Here is an 18,841-nt window from a genome sequence, read left to right on the forward strand (position 1 = left end):
ACGTTTTTTTACCAACTCGCATTTTTCGCTGCGTTTTCACGCCGTTTTTTACGTCCGTTTTTTGAGCTGTTTTCATTGGAGTCTATGAGAAAACAGCTCCAAAAACATCCAAAGAAGTGTCCTGCACTTCTTTTGACGAGGCTGTATTTTTACGCGTCGTCGTTTGACAGCTGTCAAACGACAACGCGTAAATAACAGGTCGTCTGCACAGTACGTCGGCAAACCCATTCAAATGAATGGGCAGATGTTTGCCGACGTATTGTAGCCCTATTTTCAGACGTAAAACGAGGCATAATACGCCTCGTTTACGTCTGAAAATAGGTCGTGTGAACATACCCTTAGAAGGGAAAGAGCGCCATTTGGCTCTTGGAGCTCAAATTTAGCAGTAATGGTTTGCGGAGGCCATGTCACATTTGCAAAGCCCCTGAGGTGACAAAACAGTGGAAACCCCCAACAAGTGACCCCATTTTGGAAACTATACCCCTTGAGGAAATTATCTAGGGGTATAGTGAGCATTTTGAACCCACAGGTTTTTTGCAGAAATTTTTGCAAGTAGGCTGTGAAAATGAAAATCTACATTTTTTCAAATAAAATGTAGGTTTAGCTAATTTTTTTTCATTTCCACAAGGACTAAAGGAGAAAAAGCACAATAAAATTTGTAAAGTAATTTCTCCCGAGTAAAACAATACCCCACATGTGTTAATAAACGGCTGTTTGGACACACGGCAGGGCTGAGAAGGGAAAGAGCGCCATTTGGCTTTTGGAACTCAAATTTAGCAGGAATGGTTTGCGGAGGCCATGTCGCATTTACAAAGCCCCTGAGGGGACAAAACAGTGGAAACCCTCCACAAGTGACCCCATTTTGGAAACTACACCCCATGAGGAAATTATCTAGGGGTACAGTGAGCAGTTTGACCCCACAGGTGTTTTACAGAACTTATTGTAAGTAGGCCGTAAAAATGAAAATCTACATTTTTTCAAAGAAAATGTAGGTTTAGGTATTTTTTTTTCATTTCCACAAGGACTGAAGGAGAAAAAGCACCGCAACATTTGTAAAGCAACTTCTCCCGAGTAAAACAATACCCCACATGTGGTCACAAACATCTGTTTGGACACACGGTAGGGCTCAGAATGGAAGGAGCACCATTTGGATTTTGGAATGGTTTCTGGGTGTCATGACATATTTGCTGAGCCCCTGTAGTACTAGTACAGTGGAAATACCCCAAAAGTGACTCCATTTGGGAAACTGCACCCCCTGAGGAATCATCTAGGGGTATAGTGAAAATTTTGATCCCAAAAGGTTTTTTGCTGAATTCGAATTAAGCCATGAAAATGAAAAATAATTTTTTTTTCCAACAAGATGTAGTTTTAGATACACATTTTTCATTTTTACAAGGAATAGAGAAGAAAAAGCACCCCAACATTTGTAAAGTAATTTCTCCCGAGTACGGTAACACCCCATATGTGGTTATAATCAGCTGTTTACGTATATGGGAGCATTCAGAAGAAAAGGAGCGGTATTTATCTTTTGGAGCGTAGATTTTGCTGGAATGGTTTGCGGACGCCATGTTGCATTTGCAAAACCACTGATGTACCAAACAAAAGTGACCCCGTTTTAGAAACTACACCCCTAAAGGCATTTATCAAGGGGTGTAGTGAGAATTTAGACTCCACAGGTGTTTTTCAGAAATGAATACGCAGTGGATTGTGCAAAGTGAAAATTGCAATTTCTCCACTGATCTGCCCATTCACCGCACAAGATGTTGTGCCCCTAGAGAATCTTACCACATAAATTGTTAAGCGGGTTCTCCCGGGTATGGTAATGCCTTACTTGTGGACATAAATTGCTGTTTGGGCACACTGTAGGGCTAAGAAGGGAAAGACCGCCATTTTGAGCATGGATTTTGCTTGGTAATAGTTCTGTTTGGGGTTTTGCTGGTATTTCAGTTTATAATGTGGTGGCATATGTAATCTGTGCGGAGTACATCAGGGTATATGTAATCTGTGCGGAGTATATCAGGGCATAATAAGAGGGTATAATAATGGGGTAAATAATACAATTATCCATAGATGGTACACTGTGAAGCGATCCGTTATGCACAGGCCGGTGTCGCACTGATAAACGGTTTTCTTTCTTATCCCCCTTTTGTAACGCTCTGCACCTTTTGTGGACTTTTTCTCCTTCGTAGTTTGGGAAATTTTGCTGGGAAAGTTTTGCGCTGGTATAATACGGGCGCCCTCGCTTCCAGCGGATGTGCTATGTCCATTCCCTTTCCTAGTTCCTAAATACTAGGGCCCTGAAACTGAAGGAATGTTCCCCTCCGGCCTGCGCATTGAGATGTTTTTTCATCACCGCATTACTAGTGCCATAACTTTTTTGTTTTTCAGTTGATTGAGCGGTGTGCGGACTTGTTTTTTGCGAGACGGACTGTAGATTTTATTGCTACCATATTAGAACACATACGACTTTTTGATCACTTTTTATTTCATTTTTTGGTAAAGGAAGTTACCAAAAACAAGCAATTCTGGAATAGTTTTTTATAGGCATCCACAGTGCGCCCTAAATTACATGTTAGCTTTATTCTGCGGGTCGATACGGCGATACCAAATTTATATAGGTTTTTTTATGTATTGCGGCTTTTGCACAATAAAATCACTTTTTTTATAAAATCATTTGTTTTCTGTGTCGACATTCTAAAACCCATAACTTTATTATTTTTGCGTGCACAAAGCGGTGTCAGGGATTATTTTTTGCGGGACGGATTGCCGTTTTTATTGATACTATTTTGGAGTAAATGTGTCTTTTTGATCACTTTTTATAGCATTTTTTGGAAGGAGATGTGACCTAAAAACAAAGATTCTGGCGTTGTTTTTCATGGTTTTTTTTTACGGCGTTCACCGTGCGGGATAAATTACATAATAGTTTTGTAGTTTGGGTCATTACGTACGCGGCGATACCAATTATGTAGTTTTTTTTATGTATTGCGGCTTTTGCACAATAAAATCACTTTTTTTATAAAATCATTTGTTTTCTGTGTCGACATATTGTAAGACCCATAACTTTTTTATTTTTGCGTGCACGAAACGGTGTCAGGGATTATTTTTTGTGGGACGGATTGCCGTTTTTATTAGTTCTATTTTGGAGTAAATGTGACTTTTTGATCACTTATTATAACATTTTTTGAAAGGAGATGTGACCTAAAAACAAAGATTCTGGCGCTGTTTTTCATGTTTTTTTTTTTTTACCGCGTTCACCGTGCGGGATAAATTACATAATAGTTTTGTCGTTTGGGTCGTTACGGACGCAGCAATACCAATTATGTATAGTTTTTTTTATTTTTACGGTTTTTCCCATAATAAAAGGTTTACTATGGGAAAAAAGTCAGTTTAGCTTTATTTTTATTTGAAATGTGTGTGTTTTTATTGTTTTACCACATTTTTATTAACTTTTTTTTACTTTTTTTACTTGTCCCACTAGGGGACATGAGGGCCTGATGCCCCGATCGCTACTCTAATACACTGCACTACATACGTAGTGCAGTGTATTAGCGCTGTTAGTTATTCACTGACAGCAAGCCTATGAGGACTCGCCGCAGGCGGGTCCTCATCGGCTCCCGTACAAGGCAGACTCGGACGCCATTTTCTGGCGTCCGATTGCCACAGCAACCCAGCGATTGCATCACTGGGTTGCCGATCGGGTGAAAACCTATCAGATGCTGCGCTCTATTGAGCGCAGCATCTGAGGGGTTAATCTGCCGGATCGGAGAGTAGCTCCGGTCCTGGCAGTTACAGGAGGGTGCCAGCTGTATAATACAGCTGTCACCCCGCGGTAATGGTGCCGGCTCTGCTTCTGAGCCCGCACCATCACTGCGCCGTACATATACGGCGCTTTGCGGGAAGCACCTCCCGACAGCGCCGTATATATACGGCGGATGTCGGGAAGGGGTTAAACCTATATGTGCCTGATCTGATAATCTTTTTACCGTTCTTTATCTCATATGTCTGTGTTTATAGCGTATCAGATCACATCTTTGTGTGCCCAAGTGCATATACTACACGATATGAGAGCACGGGGTCCAGAGATGGACAAATCCCACAAGCGAGGCAGTCAGTGCGCCTAGAAATATGCTGCCTGAAACGTGTCAACCAGCTAAGGAGATATATTGTGGAAACAAAAGCAAATAAAGAATCCAGGATCATGGAGCACCGGTCCAGAAGGGTCTCGATGGACCTGAGATTTATCGGGGAGCAATATAACTACATGTGCCCAGGAGTAGTGTAATGTGGTGAGGAGAGCTTTTTAATACTTGTCTTATACAGAGGTTTACAGAGTCCTGTAGTGCACTTGGCTGCTTCTTCCAAAACCAGCACCACACCGGTCAACAGGTTGTGTGTAGTATTGCAGCTTAACCTCATTTACTTCAATGGAGCTGAGCGGCAAAACCAGACATGGACAGGTGTGGTGCTGTTTTTGGAAGAAACCAGCCAGCTTTTTATGATCTTAGACAACCCCTTTAACCCTCTGGTGTCCAGCCTTATTTGGGCCTTAATGACGGATTTTTTCAGTATTTTTTATTGTTACATTGAAGAAAAAAACATCAATTATTTGTATTTCGTAGAACTAGCCGTGTGAGGGTTTGTTTTTTGCGGAACAAGTTGTATTTGCCGATGGCACCATTTTGGGGTACATATTAAAAGTTAATCAATGAATTATTACTTTTTACTGTGTGGTATAAATAACATACCTTTATCCTACGGGTCATTAACCCCTTCACGACTGCCATACACGTTATAACTGCCGATGCCCCGTGCAGTTAGCACCTATATAGATGTTGACAGCCTGGAACGGGGTTTAAGGAGTGCAGTGTGGCTTCAATGTGAGCAGCGCTGCACTCTGTCTGCTTTAAGAACCCCGGAATACACCAACCCCCGCATAACCCTCTGTAGATAGCTCCACCTAAGCTCCCCCCAGAATCGGAATCCCCGGCCAGTGCTCTGGCTGGGGATTCTCCTCCTAGAGGGAGCCACCGACGTCTCTCCATACCCACTTTAAATAGTGCCCCCTCCTGTAGATAGCAATTTCCCTGCCCCCTCCCCCCGCTGTAGATAACAATGAACCCCCCTTCCCCAGGTCGATAGCGCAACTTAAACGCCCTCTAGAAGCGGAATCCCCGGCACAGAGCCATCGGACACCGGGGATTCCGCTCCTAGAGACCCGCTGACGTCACTGTCCATATATTGATAGTGATACCGGGAGGTTCTCCAGTAGCGGAATCCCAAGAGTGTCGGCCAAGGATTCCACTACTCGAGAAGCCCCTGGTGTCACGATTCATATATGGACAGTGACATCAGCAGCACTCTAGGAGCGGAATCTCCGTGTCAGATCGCTCTGTGCCGGGGACCGGAAACCCCGGCCGACACCCTGACCGAGGATTCAGTTACTGGAGAAGCCCCTGGCGTCACTATCCATATATGGACAGTGATGTCTGGGGCAACTCCTGGAGCGTAATCCCCAGCCACAGCGCTGCCAGGTCGGGGATTCCGCTTTTGGCGTTAACCCCCTGGCCAGATGGATTCCGCCCCTACAGGGAGCTACAGTGGTGCTATTTAGGAGGGCTGGCGCTATAAAAACGTGTGTGTGTGTGTGTATGTATATATATATATTATATATATATATATATATATATATATATATGGAAAATTTGACCATGACACGGGGGCATCAATGACCCTAGGTCATGAAAGGGGTTAAGATTACACAGATACCAAATTTATCGGGATTTTGGTTTATTTTATTTAATACTTTTGCACTTTTTAAAAAAAACAAAACTATTTCTTTTTGTGTCAAGCCTAGAGTCATAACTTTTGTTTGTTCAGCAGACGTAGCTATATGAGGGCTTATTTTTTGCGTGGTTTTATTGATTTTGGAGTACATGTGACAGATAGCTTTTTATTGTATTTTTTGGAAGGCAAGGAAGAACAGAAAAAAAGCATTTCTGCCACATTTTTTTTTTTTTTTTTTTTAACGGTGTTCGTGTGGGTCAAATAACTAAATAGTTTAATAGTTTGGGTCGTTTTTCTATATTGAAGCAATATTTAAAGGGAAATAGTTTTGTTTTTCATTTATTAGTAACTTTATTAAACTATTTTTAATTTTTTTTTTTTTAGTCTTTTATAACACACTGCAATACTTCTGTATTGCACTGTATTATGTCTGTCCGTATTAAACTGGCAGGCATTTTATTAGGACGTTCCTCTGGCAGGACCTGATAGGCATTTACTGATGGCAGACCTGGGAGCCCATGTTGGTTTCCATGGCAGCTGGGAAACTATCATTACCCAGCAATCGCGCCGCGGGGGTGCTTATGGGCGACAGAGGAAGCCCCCTTCCTCTGAAGCCACTTCGATGCTATGGTCGCAACATCCAACGGGCAAAATGGCCTGATCAGAGTGAACTCCGATTCGTCCGTTAGAGCAGGAGCCAAGTTGTCTTTAGAAGGCCCGAAACCAGATCAAGCTGACAAGGGGGCGGTGAAATGGCAGAGCTGTGCCATAAAACCCTATATGATCTATCTATATATCTATATGTATTTATTGTTTGGGTTTTTTATTATTTTTTTTTGAGTGCGATACGTGTGAAAGATAATCCAGACAATGTATATAATAATGTTACAAGGCAATTTAATGGCACCTACCTGCCCATGCGATACTAATGGTCTATAAGATATTCCAGCCTTTTGTTTCATCATAAACATTCGGTTTTGTTCCTCGGTCATAGGAGGCAACTGCTGCTGTGACTGCTGCTGTCGCTGCTGAAGATAGGACATCATTACATTCTTGCTCTGATTTTGGGTTACAACCCCCGGACCACAGTCGGCCTCATAATGTGAGAGGGGGATGGTGTTGCCATAGTCCAGCATGGAATTGGGGCCTGCAGACTGGTTGGGATTTAAGCTGTTTGGAGGTTTATGAGCAATCATGTTTACATGGTTTGGCTGCATGTAGGAGCCTCCACCACGTGGGGAATTTTTGTTCATGTTCGGCATCATAAGTTTCTGGTTATTAAACTCTTGTTGGTAAACAGAAGGGCTGGTGGGTTTGTCCATGCTATAGGAAACACCTAGGGGACTTTGAGAAGATCGTGAAGGCGGCCAGTTGGTCATTTGATTTGACTGATGGACCTGCTGAGCCTGTTGCTGATTTTGCAGCAACTGGTCCCTCTTTTGCTTCGCTGCAATCTGCTGCAGTTGGTGCGCGGAGGACATCTCTTTGGTAGTGGCAGCCCCCTGTCCACTCAATAATACATTGGATAAAGGTCTCTGCACACTTTGCGATTGGCTTGAAGGTTGCATGGTTGTCTGGTTAGAGGATTCTTTCACAGTCTGAGAAGACTGCTGGAACACAGTCTGGGAACCCCCTACCACTGGAGATGAACTGCTAGTAGGCACTGAAGGAGTTCCACCAAAAGGCCCGCAAGACGACGACCTTACTTGTGGTGATCCAAGGGAATCCTGCTCAAAAGCTGCAGGAGAAAACTCTGTTTTGATATGAATGTCTTGTGTCGAAGGGGTCTGTGTAGCGGAATTTGAGGCATCGTTGTCCTTTTTGTCCTCAAAGTCATCACTAAAAAGATCCTTCATGTCCTCGTCAGGAACAGATTTGTTAAGTTCCTCGAGGAGTTCCTTCCATTCCTGTTCATTCAGGTTTAGGTCCGGCATCAAATTATTTTGAGACATGGACCCACCAACTCCAGAAAGCATACATGGCAAGTCATCCACGGGCTCCTGCTTCATTTCTTTGCCGATACAAAGAGAGAAATCAGCAGCGTCCCCTTTACCATTCAGCTGCAAACCTGGGTCTGGAAGACACTTCTTATTGACACCATCCAGTCCAATTGAATGGCTACCATTTAACTGCAAAGAATCTCCCATGGGAGGCTTGCTGTCCAGTTGATGCAAGGGAGATACTGGAGGCATGCCATTTGATGATCCAATCACCCCCGTTAGTCCGTCATCATGTCGGTGCTTCTTGGACACAGAGAACATATCTCCATACCCATTTTGTTGATCCCCATTTTGAGGCGAAGCTGCGCTATCCAGCTTTCTTTTCACGGTTTCGTGAAGCTGCTGGAAAAAAAGGGAAAAATAATCACTTAGTTATATAAATCAACACACAAATTCATAAAACTTTTCATGTCAACCTCTAATAAAAACACATGATGTAAGCCTGCTTGCAGTCAGTGAATTGAAAACATTGTTTTACATTCACAGCTTTAAATACAATATAGACTGGCGTACAGTATACGTGATGTATTTAGCTCACATAGTACTAGACCGCTTAACTCACAGATGGTTGCCAATGGTAGCAAGCCTTCTGCGGCCATCTGCATAAATGTTTTTAGCCTCTGGACGTAAATAAATTCTCCATTCACGGAGAGCAAGCAGAGTTTAAAAAAAATTTCCAAGTTCATCTTAAGCTGCCAATTATTCTTGCCATTACAAAAACCAAGCACATAAACCACCTGACAAGTCTAGTGCCAGTTCCTCCTTTTCCTGACCTGTTGTGTCTATTCCTTGTTCCTTATAGATCGCAAGCTCATAGGGGCAGTGCTCCTACCTACTGTGTCTCAATTCCAATTCTTTGCAATTTTACAATCGTGCTACCTGAATATTGGGCTATGCATGCAATTTGAAAGCTGTTGGCGCTATAAAAAAAAAATGCTAATCTACATATAGGATGACGACACTAATGATTTGCCGTCAATCGGTGAAAGGTTCCAGAATACTCCAGAGGAAACAAAACGGGCAACCGAATTGGATCAAAGTGATCAACGTATATCCAAATAAAAGCTGCAGTAAACTGGAAATGCCAAATCCTAGTGTATTACATTAGACATTACAGAAAGCATTTTTTGCATGTAGAAATCATGACAAGCCAAGGTAAAACTTTTACGCTACACACTGTAACGGCGCAGGTTACAAATCGACAAATGCTATGTTGTTGTAATTATAGTAGCTGTACACCAGGGGGCAATAAATGTAAAAGTTTCACTAACTTTAGTCCACAGTCAGACAAAACAGAAGCTCCACTTAAGTGTCAGTCAAATAAATTCCACAGTGGTAATGTGACCTTTTCGGATAAACGTGCAGTCCCAGCCGGAGCTCTCCTACTTCTATGGACTTCGTAAATCTATTTACTTTCCATTAACTACGGCTTATATCTATTTCACCAGAATAAAACCATTCTTCTCCTTAGTTTCCAAATCTTCCTATTCCAGTTACATGAATTCTACCTGCCTTCTAGATATTAGTCAGCCCACACCGGCTATCCTGCACATACATTAAAAAAAACTGTCGGTTCTATGTGTTTTGGTATAAATACGGAAATTAACAGCACGTACGACGCTTGAATAGTCTAAAAGGAATTAAAAAGGGGTTGAAAAGAAATAAAGTGTAGTCATTGCATAAGGAAACATTAGACAACCCAAGGCCACATGCACACGACCGTAAGGATTTTTACTGTCCACAAATACGTATGCACCTCAACCGCAATTGCAGAAGCACCCATAGACTTCTATGGGCGAGTTCATGCCACAATTGCAAAGAATAGGACATGATCTATACCTTTACAGAGCATTTCTACAGCCCAGACACGCATCTATAAATACACGGAAGGGTGTCCATGGTTCACAATTTCATCTGTAATTACGGATGAAAACTACGGTCGTGTACACGGGGCTGAATACGATCACATAAATTATAGGCAAAAAAAAAAACAAAAAACTATATAGATTCCATATGTCTCACAGCTGAGAGTTTGTTACAACTGTATCCAGTTCAGGAAACCCTCTGAATTAAACTGCTTAGACTCTAAAGCCTCGTGAACATGGCTGTGCCCGTAATCATTGCCAGGGATTGTGGGCACAGCCGGCAAAAGCCACCGCATTTTCGGGCCATGCTATGGGAGCACGGTCCGTAAAAAGCAAAAGATCGGACATGTCCTATCTTTTGCGGCGGATTTCTACTGCCTGGACACCATCCCGTAAAAAACGTGTTCAATAGCAATGAACGGGTCCGCAAATACAGCCTGTAATTACGAACAAAAATTCTACAGGTCGGGTGCACGGGGTCTAAAGTCTTTACGTTTTTTCCTGCACTGATACATTGTAGCAATCGATCAGGACAGAGGATTAATGTTGCTGATGAATGTTAACAAAACGTCCAATTCACTAACAAGTAGAGTTCCTAAAAACTGGGGAATTAAAAACAAAAAAGTTGTACAACTTAATGCCCCCCTATATATGGTGTGTTTTTTTTTTTTTCAAACCACCGACGACCCGATATATATTCCCACCATTACAATCTTTACAGTACGGGGGGGGAGCTGCTTCCTCCAGGCCCAGCAATCAGCTCGACGCCTAGTGAAAGCTCTCACAAGAGCCATACTGCGGGCCATCATAAGCGGAGTTCACATTTACAGATTGCACCGCCAATAGCAATTTCGATGACGGCAAGATCGATCAAACTGAACATAAATGGCGTTATGAGTATATCTACCTCTGTCTCCATGCGTTCACACCGGGTGATCATTAGGACGGCTCGGAAATTAGCGAATTCTGCCAATAATTTGCCAGTGTAAATGAACGTTTAGTTATACAATGATTCCGCTTTGTTTACCTGAAACTGGAAAACCCATTGAAACAAAATTCAGTCCCTGAGTGCTTATCTCAAAGATAGTAGTTGAGTCTTGAAAAGGGGAGGCATGGCAGTGTTAATATGTGCACGTCCACACGGAGCAGTCCTGTACGTAGATGGGTGTTTTTAATTGGGGCCAAAAGGTTGGATTTTTACTTTGGTTTAACGTAAAATAAGCAGCCCCTGAGTTGTTTGGCGGCCCTTTATTTCTCTACCTCGATAGTAATAAAATGCCCGGTGAAACAAGCGTGTTAATGGGATGATCATTACGGTCAGAACTATATAAAATGTAAAAAAAATCAATAGACATAAATGGAAGGACTTAATTACAGGGAAGTGCGGATTGTGACGTAAATCACAACTGGTGGCCACGAGGGTTTTCTGTTTTGGCATTTGCTGTAGTCTGTTCGGTACATTGTATTAGCAGACATTCAATTACCGTACACTGTATATTAGCCCTGACATATCCCCATATCCCCTCGGATTCCCTCGATTTACCCTGTATCCTCATGGTATTTCACCTAAACAAAGGACAATCTCAAAGAGAACACAATGTATATATGGGAGCGATGACTGCTAAGGATTTCAGAGCTCGTCATTGTAGCCGAAAAGGGGTTTCCCATGAGACATTTAGGACACATATATGCCATAAATGTCAGATAGATGCGGGACCCACTTCTGGAACCCACACCGATCTCTAGAATGGGCCCACTAAACGCCATTCTAGCTTTGTCTGATCTCGCAGACTCCCAGCCACTTCCTGGTTATATGGTCGGGAGTTACGAAAACAGCAAAGCTTGTTGAGCTACGCTGTTTACGTAACTTACGACCATGTAACCTTTTTCATGGTCGGAATTCAACTCATTCAGCGGCAACACAGAGCGGCTGAACAGGGTTTAGGGGGCCCCATTTTGGAGATAGAGGTGGTACCCGCATCTCACATTTATGACATATCCTGACACCTCGTTGATCGGCGCTAGTTTGCTTTGTTCACAAGGAGCTAGTATGGGATCATTACTTCGATGGCTCATCCCCATACATTTCTATCATGTTGGCAGCACGTCTCCCTGTTCACATAGAGAGATGTACTGCCGACAACGAGAATATTTTGGACATTTCAAACTATACGATCAGCTGAACAACGAGCGTTGCTCATTCATGTGCTGATCGCTGCCCTGTTTACACAGGGCAATTATCATGAACGGGCATTCAGTCACTCAGTAATCGGTGGGCCTAGACAAGGGTTTGACTATGACCTGACAATTACTACACGATCAGACAATTGTGCTCTAGAAAAGAAAAAAAAAAAAAGAAAAAATTCCCCATAGGAAAAATAAATTTAAAGGGAATGTGTCGCTAGAAATGATTATTATTTTTTTTTTTTTTTCAGTTAATCACTTAGTATATAAGTGATTACACATTGTATTCATATTTTTAATTTTTTCACAAGTCAGGAAATATTATAAATTAGATTCTAATTTATAACATTTCCATGTGCTGGTCACTAGAGGGAGCAATTCCCAAAATTGCAGCATTGGCAATGTGGTAAAGCAACCTCATTGCTTTATGCTGCAAATTTGGGGTAGACACTCGCTCTAGTGAGCTCACACAATCCCCCCTCCCTTATTCTGGCTAGTGCCAGGAGAAGGAGGGGGTTGAATCTTCAAACCTCCTACACTATGTGCCGCCATTTTCTGAGCGAATGTACAGTGTAGGAGGATTAGATACAGTGGTAATCAGACAGTATAACACAAACATACATGAACGTAAAACACACATCACATACACAAAACAAACTTACCTGCTCCTGCCGCCTCTGCTCCTATACCTTGCGTCTTCGCTGCCTTGAACATATTGCGGGTAGTCGCGACCGGAAGTCATCTTACTGTCCGGCCGCGGCTTCCGGTCCACATCAAAATGGCGCCGGATTTCACTCTGCCAAAGACCTTCCTTTTGGTCTGTGTGGGAGCGGCGCATGCGCCGTTCCCACACAGACGGCGTACACTATAGTGAATGAAACGGCTCCCGTTCGCATTCTCTATGGGGTTGTATGTGCCGTATTCCATCTCTGTATGAGTCGTTAATCGACACATACAGAGATGAAAAAAAAATGGCAGCCCCCATACAGAAGTAAAAGTAAGAAAAAATTAAAAAAGCACAACACAAATAAATAAAATGTATTTTAATACCATACTAAAAGCAATAACAAAAAAACAAAAATAAATTGTGACACCTTCCCTTTAAGTTGAGTACATTTAAAATGACAAAAAAAAAGCAACTTCGTAAAATCTTAATGAGAAATGTGTGTCTATAGCTCCAATGCAGATCTATGCATTTCCATGGTAAGAGACTAAAAAAAAAAAAACAAGACCTGTATAGTCTGATCATGCAGTCATAATCCATTCCATTTAGCCCTTAATCTTTACTCACCTTCCGACCGTATGTAGTAAAAAGTAGAGGACTGATGGAAAGGAGTATGTTTACAGGAACCGACTACAGAGGTGCGTTTGTAGTCTAGAACCGTCTGCAGAGGAGCTGTAGACACAAAACAGTAAGAGGAAAGTTGCTTAATTTTTATTTTTTTTATCTTAGATGCGTTGGGAATTCTCATCCACGGTTTTTTCTAAGAGAAGATATTTTCATTATTTATCACGGATGATCGATTTGTCTTAGGTACTTGTACACAACATTTTACATTTTGCAGCCTTTAAACAACTGATCCGCAAAACACACACGGAATATGGATGGCATCCGTGTGTCGTCCGTGGTTTTCAAGCCGCCAAGCAGCAAACAGACCGGTATAGGACCTTCTGAGTTCTGCGGCCCTTTCCCATGGCCCCCACGGTCATGTCCATGGGGCCATTAGAAACTAATTGGACAGTGTGCAACAACGCATAGCAAACTGACATAAAACAACAGGTGTACGCATCTGGCCTTAAAGGCCATGTAAACCTTTGAGGGGCATTTAAAAGGAGAAAAAAAACAAACCCAGGTGAGTGTTTGGTGTAACTTTTTAGTTAGTCTTTATTAAAAATTCTATTTACTTTTTGAGATACAGCTGCTCTGTATTCGCTATACAGAGCAGCTGTATGTAGCACTAAATCCTGTTCCCATCAGGTCCGCGGGACTAACTGGTTCAGTGACAGTGGGTCCTGGGTCTGTGTTCTATCTTCGATGTGATAGATTACGCTTGGATCCTGCGTGTCATAGCCATACAGTACCCGCTGACACTCAACCAGTCAAGTCCGCAGTACTGATTGATTCAGGTAACGAATTTAGTTAACATCTCGTTTACTGTACGTTTCGCGTGCACATTTTGTCAAGAAAAAAAAAAACCAGCGTCACAGCGTGGAGATTGATTTCTATGGTCAGGACGGATCCCCTAATAGTGTAGTTTGTGCATCCGTTTCGGTTCTATCCTTTTTCTACCCATGTCCTGAAGAGCGTAGTCTACTACGCTTTTCAGTACTTCTCCGAAACGTAAGTTTATTTGTATTGAAACCAATGGCGATATATGGACGACGTATGCAATCTTAAACCCTGCGTTTACATACATAAAACGTATACGTTTGTCACAATATATGGGAAATCTTGACCACAAAGTTTGATTTATTTAAAAAACAAAATAAAAAAATTATACGTTTTTAGAAGAACGGACACAAACAAACATATACGACGTATACTACAGAAAACGTAAGCGTATGTTCAAATTGTTTACAAATCTTTTTGCAACTTTTAACCCCTTAGTGACCAGCCCATTTTAGGCCTTAATGACCAAGCTATTTTATTCGTTTTTCTATAGTCGCATTCAAAGAGCTATAACGTTTTTATTTTTTCGTCTACATAGCTGTATGAGGACTTGTTTTTTGCGGGATTAGTTGTGCTTTTTAATGGCACCATTTTTGGGTACATATAATTTTTATATTAACTTTTATTAACCTTTTGGGGGGGGGGGGATTATAAAAAAAACCTGAAATTCCGCCATTGTTCTATGCGTTTTTAAATTGACGCCGTTCACTGTGCGACGTAAATAACATGTTACCTTTATTCTATGGGTCGGTACGATTACGGCGATACCACATATGTGGAGGTTTTTTTATGTTTTACGACTTTTGCAAAATAAAAACACTTTTGAACTAAAATTATTTGTTTTTGCATCGTCGCTTTCCAAGAGCCGTAATTTTTTTATTTTTCCATCAATGTAGTGATTTTTTGGGCTTGTTTTCTGCGGGACAAGACGTAGTTTTGAATGGTACTGTTTTGGGGTACATGGGACTTATTGATTCATTTTTATTATGACTTTTTTGGGGGGCAATGGAAAAAAATTGCAATTTCGCCATAGTTTTTGGCGTTTTTTTTTACAGTGTTCACTTTGCGGTTTAAATTACATATTAACTTTATTAATGGAGTCATTACGGTCGCGGCGATACCAGATATGTGTACTTTTTTTTTTTTTTTACACTTTTACTAAATAAAACCACTTTTTATGGAAAAAAATGGATTTATTTTTTTACTGTACTTTTTATTAATAATCTTTATTTCACTTTGATGACTGATTTTATTAGTCCCACTAGGGGACTTTACTGTGCGATGTTCCGATCGCTGCTATAATGCTCTGGTATACTTCGTATACCAGAGCATTATTGCCTGTCAGTGTAAATCTGACAGGCAATCTGTTAGGACGTGCCTCCGGCGCGTCCTAACAGGAATATGTCCAGGGCAGACCTGGGGGCTTTTATCAGTCCCCCGGCTGCCATGACACCCCATCGGAGACCCGCGATTTCATTCGCGGGCCGCCAATGGGTGAGAGAGGGAGCGCACTCCCTCTGTAAACAAAGTTAAATGCCGCGGTCGCTATTGACGGCGGCATTTAACGGGTTAAACGGCCGCGATCGAAGTAAACTTCGATCGCGGGCGTTGGAGCAGGAGCTCAGCTGTCATCAGACAGCAGAGCCCCGGCTCCTGCCTGCACGGGAGACCCGTGCAGGACTTAGACTAGGCTGACGTGAAAAGGCGTCAGCCTAGCTAGCCTAAAGCCCAGTAGTGAATCACGTTAAAAGGCGTATTAGTGGTCACTAAGGGGTTAAAATGTATACGTCGTCTATACAACAAACGTGTGCGCAAAACGATATGTGGACTTAGAGGTGTTCGGATGGCGAGTTCAAACCAAAACTTTATTACCGCGATTGCCACAAATCTTGTAAAAGCGATTTCACTGCGCCATCTGAATAAATCATTAGATGAATTGCCTTATTTAGGTTCTAGTGATCAGGTTTGTTTATTTTATTAGGTGCCAGAATTCAAAGATCTGTGCATAGTATGGCATTTAAAAAGGGTAAGGCCCCATGCACACGAAAGTGCTTTTGTGGCCGCAATTTCCCCGAAAATCCACGGGAGAATTGCAGACCCATTCATTCCTATGGGGCCATGCACACGACCACCGTGCATGGCCCAGGAGCCCGGAACGCAGAAAGAACGGGCAAGCCTTATTACGGCCGTGTCCAGGCTCATAGGAAATAATGGCTGCGGCCATGTGCATGACCCGCGATTTGCGGGCGGCTTCCGGGTGACTCGGCCCCCAACCCGACAATCACAGCCGTGCACATGGCTACGGTCGTGTGCATGAGGCCTTATACTCCTCACATAAAATGATAGTATATTGCGGGGATAAACCATCACTTGATCGGTGCAGGTCCTATTGCCAGAACCCCCACCGACTGCGAATCAAGGGGCCGCAGCACTAAACCCCCTTCAAATTTGTCCTTGCACAACAGGGCTCCAGGCACAGGGGCTGGCAGCACCGCTGTGCAGGTGGCGAAAAATATATGTCAGGAGCAGTGGGGGTCCCTGGCATCAGACCTCCACAGAAGAGAAAATAATGGCATACCCTAGCAATATGCCATCACTTTATGAGGTAGGATAAGTGACTGTGCCCAATCTCTGCAGCAATTTGAGTTTGTTGTAGCTGCATTATAAACGTGACAACAGGTTCACCTTAAAAACAGGTCAACTAAAAACACACAATGATGTCTTGCCTTTAGTTTTGAGAGCTCTTGGATCAGGGGAACAAGGTGCATACGATATTCTTGGAACATTTAGGAGATAAATTATGTGTCAAGCTGCCTCCTAGGTTTGTCCGATCGCCTCTAGATTCAGAAGCACAACACCCACCCATTATAAGTAATGTGCGGTAGTATCACCGCCATCAAAGAGTGAAATGGGTGACTAAGACTTACACCCACACGAAACCTGTCTCCAATGCCTCACATACAAAGGAAAAAGGACTGTTCTCATGGAGAATGGTTAGGAGCATTTTCACTGAAAAATAGGACTAGAAAAAAAATAATAAGTCCACAACACCACAACATTGCTCCCTTTCAAATAGTTAAAAATTACACATTGTGCAACTAGACCGATATGTTATTCAGGACTTTAGGAAATCTGGGTGACCACATTTAGGGGAGGGGGGGGGGGGGGTTTCATTGTGGCCAAATCAGTTCGTAGTTTCCTAAAAAAACAGATCTAGCTAAGTCAGTCTAATACCATTTATACACCTACACACACTAGATTTACAGAGGATTCCCCTCTGACACACAAGACAACTACAAAAGCAACACAGCAATGGCTTAAAATATTACTGTACGTCCATGTTTAATAGAAGTTGTCTCCTCAGATGACTACTGAGCCCCCCATGCTTTGCACTGCAGCTTACCAGTAAGGGCTCATTCACACGAATGTGAATCTCGTCCGTGGGACGGCTGTTAAAACAACGGCCGTCACACGGACCCGTGCATTTCAATGGGACGGTTCACACGAGTTGTTTCAACGGAGCATGTGAACGCTCCGTCGAAAAATAGGACATATCCGGTTTTACTGGGTGTCACGCATTCATTCCATAGACTATAGTCTGTGGGGAATCCGTGACAACACGTCCCGAACAGGTCCACATCGGACGTGGAAAACGTTCGTGTGACTGTAGCTTAAGTCAGTGTACGGGGAGTATGTTGTTTCAATTACAGCAAGACTATAGAAAGTTTGCAAAATTATTCAGTGAGAAAAGATTATTGGACAAAATGTCATACTTTGGTTATGTACACACAGCCTATTTTCACGCCCTGAAAAACGGTTGAAAATACGGGGGCTAAACGCCTCCAAACATCTGCCCATTGATTTCAACAGGAAAAACAGCATTCCGTAACCAGGAGGGCGGTTTTTTATGCGGCAGTTTTTTTTGGAGCAGATTTTCCATTGGGTCAATAAAAAAACCGCTCCAAAATCGGCCGTAAAAAAAACGTATCAAAAAAGCGCTTGATGCATAAAAAAAACTGCTGGAAATCAGAGGCGGTTTTCCCTTGAAAACCGCTCCGTATTTTACAGCCTTTTTTTGTTGGCAAAAACAGGGGTAGGATCTAGAGATCTGTCCTATATGGCATTAAGGCCCCCAGGATAGAAACTTATTTATGGCCATTTTAACGGCAGCTTCTAATAGAGGAACCGCAGCTCCACAGTGGAGACTATTTATTTGCAACCATATAAAACACATAGGCCTCATTTTTTTTTTTAAACTGGCTGAGAAAAACTGTCAACCAATCACTGAAAAGCTTTCATTTTTCTTGAGCAATTTAATAAAGGAAAGCAGAGCTCTGATTGGTTGCTATGTGTAACAAGGCCACTTTTTCTCTTGGGCAGTTTTGATAATAGGAGGTCCTGCGCAGTGGTGGTAAAATTTACCACATTATGGGCCCTGGATTCTAGCGGCGGGCTCCACATTACAGTTAATATCCTATTTCCCCTTTTGCAGCAAAAGGAGGCCAACCATGCAGTCACTCTCCATTATATTTTAGGAGATATGGAAACTGCTTCATGTGCACATTCAGCGGTTTCCATGTCAGACGCAAAAAGTAAAAGTTGTAAAGACTGATCAATGAACGGTAATAATCACTTGTTCAGTCACATGATGAGAACTGTGGCCGTGAAGACATGAAGATGGTGTCTGCCTAGTAAACAGTGACCATGCATAAATCACACAGAAGGCAGGGAGGCGCTCGCTCTCCAGACCTGGGAGGGGTTGGGAAAGTCTGTATGGTGGAACGTCTCCTTCAGGCATGTGGAGACTAGTATCTCATACAACAGAATCCAGTTATTCT

The 18,841-nt window shown here is 42.5% G+C and overlaps 1 protein-coding gene across 2 annotated transcripts in view; it reads right to left on the reverse strand.

Annotated features, from left to right (window-relative positions):
- Positions 1–18,841, reverse strand: part of MAML1 (mastermind like transcriptional coactivator 1) — an 88,939-nt gene that overhangs the window by 13,159 nt on the left and 56,939 nt on the right. Inside the window, exon 2 of one of the 2 annotated variants that reach the window (XM_075856201.1) lies at positions 6,696–8,123. In XM_075856201.1, coding sequence (XP_075712316.1) covers positions 6,696–8,123 — 1,428 coding nt within the window. Of the gene's footprint in view, positions 1–6,695; positions 8,127–18,841 lie in introns of both variants that reach the window. The other variant, XM_075856200.1, reaches the window with a different exon arrangement.

Source organism: Rhinoderma darwinii, chromosome 3 (assembly GCF_050947455.1).
Source record: "Rhinoderma darwinii isolate aRhiDar2 chromosome 3, aRhiDar2.hap1, whole genome shotgun sequence".
In the NCBI taxonomy this organism is placed as follows: domain Eukaryota; kingdom Metazoa; phylum Chordata; class Amphibia; order Anura; family Rhinodermatidae; genus Rhinoderma; species Rhinoderma darwinii.